Source organism: Rhopalosiphum maidis, chromosome 2, assembly GCF_003676215.2.
Source record: "Rhopalosiphum maidis isolate BTI-1 chromosome 2, ASM367621v3, whole genome shotgun sequence".
NCBI lineage: Eukaryota > Metazoa > Arthropoda > Insecta > Hemiptera > Aphididae > Rhopalosiphum > Rhopalosiphum maidis.
This window is the reverse complement of record NC_040878.1, coordinates 29,151,480-29,163,499: the sequence shown is the minus strand read 5'-3', so window position 1 is coordinate 29,163,499 and position 12,020 is coordinate 29,151,480. Positions and strand designations below refer to the sequence as shown.

Below are 12,020 nucleotides of genomic sequence, written 5' to 3'. Positions count from 1 at the left end.
AGGCCACGGCCCGCGGGATTGACGCGTTCGATCTTTAAACAGTTGTTCAACAGAAACACTGCTGTAATAAGCGTATCTAAAACTGACTTTACTACTTACTGACCTACTTTTTAACTGTAAAAAATTTTATATTTGTATGCGGATTAAAAAAACGTTTTAATTTTTAGAAATTCTTTTAACATATAATATAATGTATTAAATTAATGCGATCACAATGAATATCGCAAACGAAAGATTTTCAATCCAAAAACTATTAAGATGATACATGCCTGTCAGCACTTTTTTTCAAACTTGGTGCAGTACTAGATTAATGTTACTTTAGTGAACACCATCGTAACTGTACGTTATATATAACGAAACATTTTAACATTTTAAATACAATCGATCTAAGGATAAACCGCGAAAATTAAATCGTTCTATCAATCAGCCGGCCATTGGTATACATGATGGTTATCTAAGTCAGCTCCAATTCAGTTTTATTTGTTTAGGTTCAGTTTTAGAACGACAATCACCTGCTAACTAATTATTGTGATTTATATATAAGTATGCGTAGCATCATACTCATACATTTGACGCGATCCAATTATGTGACACGTACGGAAAAACCAAATATAAAACTAAATAATTAGGATAAGGTTCCATAATATATAATATAACGCCTCTGTACACAATACTGAGTGTGATGGTTGGAAATTGATTGCCCGGCGGAATGTAATGTGCAGCAGTCATCTAATACACCTCGTGGTCGGTGCTAAAAGCTAAGCGGTCGTTCACAACAGTTCATTTGAACAGCTTCAGTTTGTAATAACTAATAAGTAATATAACCAAACATAAGCTCTATATTGTATGCATTATATATACATGACTGTGCAAATTGCATTCGATGATGCAGTGTGGCATGCGAGGTTTTAGGATCAATTAAACGCACATACACATATATAGGTTATACGGGTTATATTATTATATTTCCATGGGTACCGATGAGTGGCGTGAAGTGGACGAGTCGTTATGGTTGGCTAGAGCGGCTATCGTGTCGATGAACACTAAATACGTTTACTGCGTATAGTACATAATATATTATATATTATCTAAATTATATGGGTAGCTTATAGGAATTAGACTTTTACAGTCTGTAAAAACAATGAAGTATATTTGTATATTATACAAATATGTGGTCTATGCATCAAAGGCGAATGTTAAAATAATACGCAAAAAAGCAGTTAGGCTTACCGATATATTATTTTGAATGGAACTATCAATACAAGATAATCAAAATATAAATTTTTTACATTTATAAATAAATGAAATTGGGTATTATAGTTATTGGGTTTATAGTTCTAATATAAATAAATACATTTTTACTGTAATAATATCATTAATTTTGTATTTCCCAAAATAATCCCGTATAAAATCATATTATATGCCTTAAAATATTCCGATATGTGTTAAAAAAAATCGCACGATAAGCATTATATTAGGTATACTTATTTTAAACATTGATGGACTAATTATAAATAATGTGTGCATAATTATGTATACATGTCCATACCAAATAATCGATTCGTATATAAACAGGGTTTTTATTATAATTAAACTTTTTAAAGCCTAGCCACGTAATACATAATATTTTTTATAATTTAACTTATTTTATGATATTTATAACTGAAATGACAAATAAAATGAAATTAAAAAAAATAAGAGAAATTTCATAGACCCATTTGGAACACCCTTGTAAAAAAAAAATCGATAATTTATTTAAATAACACGCTAAAACCTTTAAATACAAACTTCCCTCTACCTCCCCTTGGACAAAAAATAATGAAAAGTCAGACGATATGGTAACACTCAGAAGAGTATTTGGAATAACTCTGTGACAAAAATTAGAAAAAAGTTAAACAGTGTCGTCACAAAATTGGAACAAAATTGATTCATAAAAATACAATCCCCCCCCTTTTCCTCCTATCAGACAAACAAAATAGAAATTGGGTGATGTGGTGACACTCAGGAAGATATTTGGAATAACTCTGAAAAAAAATTGGAAATAAGTTAAATAGTGTCGTCACTAAATTGGAACATAAAAAACTACGCCTGTTCTTCTTTTATAAGTATATAATAAATATTATAAGGATTTATCATTACAGTTTTCGTTAATACGTTCGCATTTACGTATTTCTTTTAAATTTATTTTTTTTTTCCAATGCACACTGTATATGTACAGTTTTAATGTATTTATAGACATTGTTTTATTAGATTCCCATACGCCTCTCACTATCATAATATCGTTCAGATAATTAACAATTGTTAATCATATTACAACTCGTAAACGTATCTTACAGTGAAAAAAATAATCAAAAATTCTTCATAATACGTTCTAGCAGTATTGAATGAATATCATTTCAACAATACAACAAACTAATTTTTCAAAATTAAAAAGGAATAACATATTGTTTGAATTTGTTGTACACAACATAAACTATACACAACAATAATAAATTAACCAACGCTATAGCGGTATTTATAAAAACTGTGCGTCAACTTGGCCATTTTTACTTTATATGATATCATGTATTTTTTACGATAAGTACTGTAGTATTCAAGTCATATTTTATTTTCAACTTGATAAACTAATATAGTTGTCTCGACTTTTACGAATTTTATTTCGTGAACATAAATCAAACACGTTATTGCAAACCACGATTCTAGTTAAAGTTTAATGAATTATGTGATGGGAAATATTTTCGAATTATGTTAAGCGCTCTTGGTTGTATATTTTGGAACTTTTTAAGTTAACCAACAAGCATAATCTATTATTCCATAGTCGATACCATAATGTGTAATGACAATACGCTTGGATATTTCACTAATATAGATTTTAAATATCTCACAAATGTTACGATATTCTATTGAACGCTCATATTACGTACCTGATTTATTATTTCAATTTATCTGTCATAGTAGACATTATTATACACGATAAATGCACTTTGCTACTTTAATGAAACACAGAATTCTATGAAAAATAAACTAGATACAAAATAAAAGTAATAACAGAGCATACTGAATACGTAGAAAATAGTAAACTCAACAATGTAATGAACATAGAAAAATAAAAATAAACACCTATCGAACGTGGAAAAATAAACAAAATAGTCAGGTAACACACGTTTGTGTAATAATAGGAAACGACGGTTGGCAATAAGTAAATTGTGAGAATTAGTTTATGTAGGTGCTGAAACAGGGATGTTTTCAAACAGTGGAGATAACGAATACCTATGTTTGATAAAAACAAGAAAAAAACAAGATCCTTTACGCAAGAGGACACGTTTTTGCGGGATCGCCATGATGTCGCTTTCAGAATACAAATATATACGTATCTATTATCACTCGTTTCGAAGGTACTCTTGGAGTGATCAATCTAAAACTGTACAGTATAACTCCTATATCCATACACATATATCGTTAGGTTTATAGACCCGTGTATACATTGACTACCTATATATATATATATATATATATATGTATATATTATATTATGTACATGGCAATGGGTTCAAATAAGTTATCTCCCGTCGTGACGTGTGTACACATTTATTTTTTTTTGTAAATAACTACGTAGTGATATTAATGGTTTTATGCGTTTTAGCTATACACAACATGTGCTACTTCGTTTCGAATAAACGCAAACAAAGGCTATTAAAGTCTCATTATTTCAGTAACTATTACATAATAATAACATTATATGGTCCTACCTTCCGTTGCTCGGTCCGACATTTGGCACGTTGTACGACGAACTAGCCGTGATCGCTGAATCTGGGATGGCACCGGATTCCATACCCAGAGCTTCATCGCATTCTCCTGTAACAATGAAAAAAAAAATGGTTAATAATCGTTTTTTAAGTTTTATACAGATTCACAAAACATACAGTCTATCAAATCACGTCATATCTAAGAGTACTGTATGTAACTTTCACGTGGCGTGTGTAAGAATAAACAGTCTGGAAAAAATAAACTTTTAATTTCGTAAACATTGTAAATAACTTGCGAATTCCGATTATGGCTCGACTCGACCCAAAAGACACGAGTTTGCCAAAATAATGTTTGTCAAAAAAGTTTGTACAACTTCGTGGCACAGACGACAGTGAGCAAATAAGAAACACGGATAATTTTTTTGAAAATTTAATATAAACTAATGTTCATCGTTTATAAACGTCGAATGATAGAAATGTCGTTCACTGTTTATTAAGTTTCATATTGTTCACTAAGTTTGTTTTCATATTTCATGAAAGAAAAAATATATGTTTAAACATATAATAATATTAAAATACAATTTATACAATATTTTTCTTATATAAATATAATAAACAATGTACATATTTGTATAAAAATGAAATTTATGAACGATGTTTGTATATCTCGTACAATAGGAGAATTACAAATACATAAAATAAGTACGCATACATTTGAATTTAATATTTAATTTAGATTAGGAACATCAAAAATACCATAAGTATTTTCTAAAATATATAAGACAATCTATTTCAATTTTTACATTAATTATTTCAAAAAGTTTAACTTTTTTTTAAATTCTCATTTTTCCATGATACTGTGTCGTTATAAATCGAAAATTTTTAAAAAAAAATATTATATTTTTCTCGGTTTTATATTATTATTAAGTATAAGGTTTTCTGATTATTTTGACAAAATATTTCTCTTAGAGTAGTTATTTCTATACTAAACTTATAAATTACAATTTCAAACAAGTATTTAATTAGTTATAATTTATAAATACTTTAACTTTTAAGTATGGATGGTCGTAGTAATGGACACTATTTTAAGAATCACCACTCTGCAACTTTACTTATATTATATATTCTTTAAATATTTCTCAAATCTAATTAATCAATCGTTTGAAATATTCTTGTCTAATGAAATACTCAAAAATATAATACGCCAAGGAATATGAAATTAAAAAGTTACGTTGCCATTAAAAAATAATAACGATTAAAAATGTGTAAAAAATATTATTTTGGGATTATATCATGACATAAAGTTATATAAAAATGTATTTTTAATAGAGTTGAAAATGTTTAACATATTGAGTGTAAATACTTCATAATTTCAATAATATAATGTATAATTTAATCATATATAGGTATATAATTGTCAATATTATTTGATTAATTATTTATTTTTTTCTTATTATAAAGTTGTCCATATTTTTGTCAGATTGTCGAAAACAGAAATTGAACTACGATTTTATAGTTAAATATATACCTAGTTAAAGAGGTTATTGTTTGTGAATGGCAAAAAAAAAATTGCATTATTGAATTATTATTATGTTTTTGTTAGTATTAGGTATATTTGTTTTTCTCGAGATAATATTATATTAATTGCAATTATTTCTGTTAAATCAAAATAATTAGTAAACCAACAAATCAAAATACGGTTCAAACTAAATAAGTATTTGATATAATCGAATTACTTCAATATATCAGTAATATTATCTTAGTGAGTTTGGTAAATATTAGGATTTCTGTTTTAGTTTCCTTTCTTTTATATAATTAACAACTATTATTATATATAGTAGGGGTGTGTAATAGGGATTTTGATTGGAGCAAAACTACAGTCCAAGTTGAAAATCTTGTTGTTTGAATAATTACGCGGCTTTGAAAAGTTTCGGGCATCGAGAACGTCATCTAACGCATCAAGGTAGACATCTTGCAGACTGTACTGCGATGAAGTGTTTTGTCTGCAATGTTCGAAGGAATGCCACTCGGCTATCTATGTGGTTATGAGTGAAAATGCTTCGAAATCTTGTAAGGTCTCAAACGCATAATGATCCTCTTTGTGTTGGTAATTTCAAGAGGAAAAACAAATATTCGTTTCCACCGCTAGTTATTCGCTATTGTCCTTCACCACTGGTCCTTTATCATAAGACCGAATAAATTAAACTTCACGTTTCTTCGGAGTTCGCTGAACATTTTTTCAGGGGTGAAACCTATTATGATTTCTATTGTTTTTTAATTACCCCGTCTTGGCATAAACTTTTTAAATCCTTTGAATTCAACGAGAAATTATTAATTACACTATAGCGGTGAAGTTATATTTTTTTTCGAGTTTTGATGTAAATATCACGTAAGTACATCAAATCATATGGGTAATTTTGAGATTACATTGATTTGTATATGGATATATTATTCTCGTAAGAGTATTGTAAACGTTTGTAAATTAAATAATCGTTTGTAGCTAATAATTAATGGTACTTTTATTTGATAAACCTAACAATATTATAGCGACGTCATTTCTACATAAAAAACATTCGTTCAAAGTATCGAAATTGATTGAATAATTACCATCCCAAATATTAAACTTGCGTATTTCTTAAAGATTAAAATTAAATATAACGGATAATTTTTTACAAAGTTTTCTCTTTTATTCAAACTGTTATTAAACGCGTTCTTTACAGTTTTACAACAATTTTTTTGACGGCATTCTCGTGGAAAGTACTTTATATAATAGCGTTTCTACTATGAAATATAGTACATATGGGACCCATAATTTTAATGTCACCCAATTTATTCTTCCTAAAGACTGCCGAAAGCGACTTGGTCATGAAATTTACAGTACACAACTTAATATTCTGTTGTTTTTTAACGTTTAGCCATAGACTTGTGGTGAAATTGAACTAAACCTTAATTTCATGTTTGATTTTTACCATGTAATAATCCTATACATTCTTATTATGTAGTAAATGTTGACTTATCTGGTTAACAATATCTGTTTTTACATGTCTTTATTCCATAAATAAAAATAATAATAATGATATATTGTGTATCGTTGTATTTTATATTTAAATTTCTTTAAAATTCTATTACACTTGTGTCGGTTCAAATCCACAATTATTGGCAAGAAACAAATAATGTACACGAGTATATAGAAATATTTATATATAATAGATAGGTACACAAACTGTTAAGATTTACATTACCGGTGTAAACGCATAACTCGACTATAAAATATACACCATGTTGTATGGCTCGAGGTGATTATGAATGGCGAAATAAATGGATTGTAAATCGTACGGTACGGTTAAAAGGCGAAAAAATACATCTCCACACACACACACACAATCACTCGCTATGCAGCTTTAGAGCCATATCATATCGTGTATAATAATAATAATAGTAATAATAACTTATCATGAATAGGGAAGTATAATTCTGTATACTTTATAGAATATGCCTTGCGTGTCGTTTTTTAGTTGCATGTCACAAACCTACTCTCGTTTGGAAGTCCGATTATACATATATTTATATATTATAAATTTATATATATTATACAATATACACATATACTAGGCACCCCAAACTACCCTCCAAATCACGTCACGCTGCTGTGAGAGGAAGAGGAAAAAGTCGTAAAATTATACGATTCGTAAAAACAAAAATACCTACTATACTTGTACGTATAATATTGTATAGGTCTGTATGTGATTTACAACGGTCGTCGCACGCGTATAGAGAGGAACGTGGCACAGCACTTTTCTTTATTTATTTTCATGTTTTTTTTTTTTTTACATTATTTTAACGGTGAACATATCCATATGGGCGACTATACTATATTTTATATAAACGATAAGGTTTACGAACGATATCACGTAAAAATATTTATAGAACCGCTGCAGTATGCTGTTGGTCTTAGATTTCTTATCAAAAATTAAGGTGCAGCTATAAGTAGCATTCCACGCACGTATTATAAGAGCCACCCTCCGAATTCGACTCTTTGAAAATAATGTTTCCTGTTCGTCACTTACTCACGGAAATGTCCAAACCGTTATAATTTATTTGCGATGCTATTTTCGCTATTTTATAAATTGACTACACTAGTTTCTTATATTATTATTATATCTAGTGACGATCATTTGAAATAAGAAGTTGCTGTACACATCGTATATTTGTATATCGAATTTCGTCTTTTATTTTTAACTTTTTATACTATAGTATCAATAATTATTATTTGATATATACATTTTAATACAGAAGATAATAATAATATACCAAAACATTATTATTTCATACCATTAAATGTGAATACTCAATACACTATAGATTCTATAAGACAGAGTGCTCTCTCAATTTTCAATATATGTTTAATTTAAACTTATTTTTAAATGTTCATTATAATATTTTCATAATATGGTAATTTATTCAATTTTAATAAATGTATTTTCCCAATAACGATAGTATTATATTTATTATTTGTATTTACTATTCAATCAGAATTAATAACCATAATTTAGTGTGTTATTATATACCAAAGGATTTAAAATTTGTTTCAACGTTCTATAATCTAGAACATTTGATATATTAAATTAAAATTGCAATTACTTCATGGAAATAACTATTATTGCTTTTTACTCGACAGCTATACGTATGTACTTTTATGGTAGGTAAATATGGTAAACAATTTTGCAGTAAAACATACAAGACAATTTATTATACGAGTAATAAAACCATTACTTATTTATTACTTTATACACTCAATAAGATATTATTAATAACATTGAAAACGGCAGGTTCATATGGTTCTTTAAAATAAAGATTTGTTTACTTAAACGCGATTTCGTGTCACTGAAAGTCATCATAATACTTGAAAACGTACAGCATTATATTAGTTTTTATTTATTCATATTGTCTGCGTTATAATCAAACGAATGGGTTATGAGTGTTATGACTAAATAATGTCATTGTAGTAAATCAGGAGTGTAACTTTTTTTTTGCGAGTGGGATGTACATTTACACCATTTTTTTAAAACCCTTTCTTCGACACAACTACCTAGCAGTATTTTTTCATTTTTTACTTTTAAAATATATTATTGTCGTAGTCCGAATGGTCGAAAATTATTAAGAATATTGGACCAACTACCAAATACCAAAATATAAAAAAATTATGATATTTTTTATAATTTGTATATAGTAGAACGTTATTTTTTATATCCATCATATGTTGTATGTAAGTTTTATACGTCTATATTTGTATCATGGTTTCCAAAATATATATATACTATAGGTATTATAAATACTATTGGTTCTGTAGCTACTTTTTACTATCATGGACGTTCTATTTACAACTTTGGTTTGTAATAATTACACCAATGGGGGTACGAAATATTAGTCCAAACAAGAAATCATAACAAGTAATACTTGATAATTATATCTATAAAAATGTCAATAATAAAAATTAAATCTGATAAGCAAAGAATAATATATAATTCTGTTTTAATTTGCTTTTTGATAACAAACTATATTATTTTATTTTATAAATACACAGTTTGTTATAAAATTAATTATATCTTATTAAATTGAATTAGTTAATGAAAAATAGGTAAAATACCTATACGTGCCGATAATAATTTATAAATGGCCTTCATATATTTTTACACCAATTATAAAAAAACTTAAATGACTCTAACGCATTAAATGGACATTGAAAATGAAAACGTTAACACAGAAGGGTCTGAAAATCAGTCTACGACATATTAATGATTTTGAATTTTTTATAAACCCCAAGATATATTATAATATATATAACTGTCGTTTTTTGTACAATAACGAATAATATTAATAATATGGGCGCGTAAGCCGTAAGGTGTGTTTAAAAAGAGCAACATTATTATATAGGTACATTGATATTTTGGGGTTACCGATGTAATTATTTATGAATGATTAAATGTTTGTCAACGCAACGCTATCGATCGTATAAAATGTCATATTATAATATTACTATTATCATCAAGTAATTTAAAAAGGCAATAATATTATCATGCCAACTCGAGATCTTTATTTGAAAAGTTCGCCGAATGCCAATAAATATAAAATATATAGACATATAATACATATAAAAGTAAATAAACGAAGGTTTTAGGTATATGCTTTTTATTTATACATCACGAATCGTTTAAATTTACTTCAATTGACAATCAAACTTTTCCCTAACTGTGGTATAATAATATAATGGCTGTTTATTAACAATAATGATATATACATAATATTTTTTGTTTCTGGTGTCATATTAGTCTACTCGAGCATTTTGTGTAACATGTATTATACCACTAAATTCATGCATACGTGTTATTGAACAATAAATCCATTTGTACGTGATAATAATTTTCTTATTTCCATTATTACGACTTAATAATGCCATTGCGTATTATAGTGCTTAGTACAACATGACATGGTCAGATTAATTAGCATTTTATATATTTTTAATTACCCGAATGTTGCAAACGTTTCACAGTATTTAATATTATGCACGGTTGACCTTTTTAAGGTTTCCTGGAAACGTTGTTGGATTAAAAATAAAAATGCTTAAATATTTATATTATAAATAACGTATAGTGGTGCCTATCATACATTATAAAATTAAAAAAATATAAATAATAAAGGTACTATTATTAAAAGGTAATATAAATAATTAATATGTATACGAATAAATTGACGGTTATATTTTTATTTTATTGATTTTTATTCAATTCGATATAAATAAATGCAATAAAAAAATAAATGTTACTAAAAATGAAAATAATATTAAAAGTTGTATTAAAAAAGTCAGATAATTAAGTAGAATTTAAGTTTTATTTACTTTAATATATACCAGGGTAGTCTGATTTAAAAATATTTAAGAATTAATTATAATAATAACAGGGTTTGAAAGTTGTAGGAGCTATCAGCTGAATTATGCACGAAATTCTCAAAAACCAAATAAATTATATATTTATGAATAACGTTAAGCGTTTTAAAATTATGAATTAAATTTACCTGAAGTTTGGCTCGATCATTTTGAACGATGTACCCATTTAATTCACTAAAACTAAAGAATTGCATAACTCAATTAAAATATCTACGCAACGTGCAGATAATTCAGCATAAACTAACATAATTCATTTTTAAATTCACCACTTTGCCCAACTGAAACAGAAATTTAGAAATGCCCGAAAACCAGACAAATCTCACGAAATGTAAGCACCTGTATAGCAGCTTGCAGTTTTATTTTACTAAATTTTATTTAAATATTCTATACTTTTTATTATAACTCAAAATCAACACCTATAATACACAAAATCGACACAAATAATTCGTGCTCAACGTGTATAATACAGGTATAGTTTCAACGAAAATGATGCTAAATATTACCGACAAAATGAAACCATACGCAAGAGCTTTAATATACGTGACAATACTTTTATCAAGAGATGCACCTACATAGAGAGAGAGTATCAAAGAAAGAGAGAGAGAGAGAGAAATTCTTTCAGAGCAGAACTCCCACCGGACCGCGTAAAAAGTCTTTTATACTATACATATCCTTATATATATATATATATATATACACACACACATTGTATATTATATTGTACAAAGGTGTAGTGAAAATAAATACGCGCACAGTGAGTGTATTGAAATCAAATGGACCGTTTCAAGGCGAAGTGCGGTTTTTGATCAAAAGTCATTGGCTATTTATTTTTAGCGTGTGTCGATACGACGAGAGGGCGCGCGTCGATGATAATATTATACAGAGTGATTCAACATGTATGTTCACCCACTCCCATTTTTCATTTTCATAATAATTTTATTCAAATTCTTGATTTTAGTATATTATTATGTAAATATAGAAACTCAAAGAACGTACTTACCAATTTTTATAAAATAGAATACTACTTAAAGTGTGACCTACGGCTATATAAACTTTCTTTTTCAAACAAACTCCCCACCACTTTTTATTATTTAATTATTAAGAGGATAATTTTTTTGAAGATTTTGATTTAAGAATCTATTTAACAATTTGATTGAGTAGTTTCTCAATTATTAAAATATTTATACTAATAATTAAGGATAATAGGGTTTAGAAATCGTTAATATTGATAGATTAATACTAATCACTGACATTTTCAAAATACCATAACCCTCATGGATTTTCCAAATTCATTATTATGAACCTTTTTTTCTTAGTGCATACATTTAAAT

General features: G+C 27.4%; 1 protein-coding gene across 2 annotated transcripts in view; it reads right to left on the bottom strand.

Moving 5' to 3' along the window:
• Positions 1–12,020, bottom strand: part of LOC113551498 (discoidin domain-containing receptor 2-like) — a 159,185-nt gene that overhangs the window by 72,500 nt on the left and 74,665 nt on the right. For both annotated transcript variants that reach the window (XM_026953767.1, XM_026953766.1), the window contains one exon: positions 3,750–3,855. In XM_026953767.1, coding sequence (XP_026809568.1) covers positions 3,750–3,855 — 106 coding nt within the window. The remainder of the gene's footprint in view (positions 1–3,749; positions 3,856–12,020) is intronic.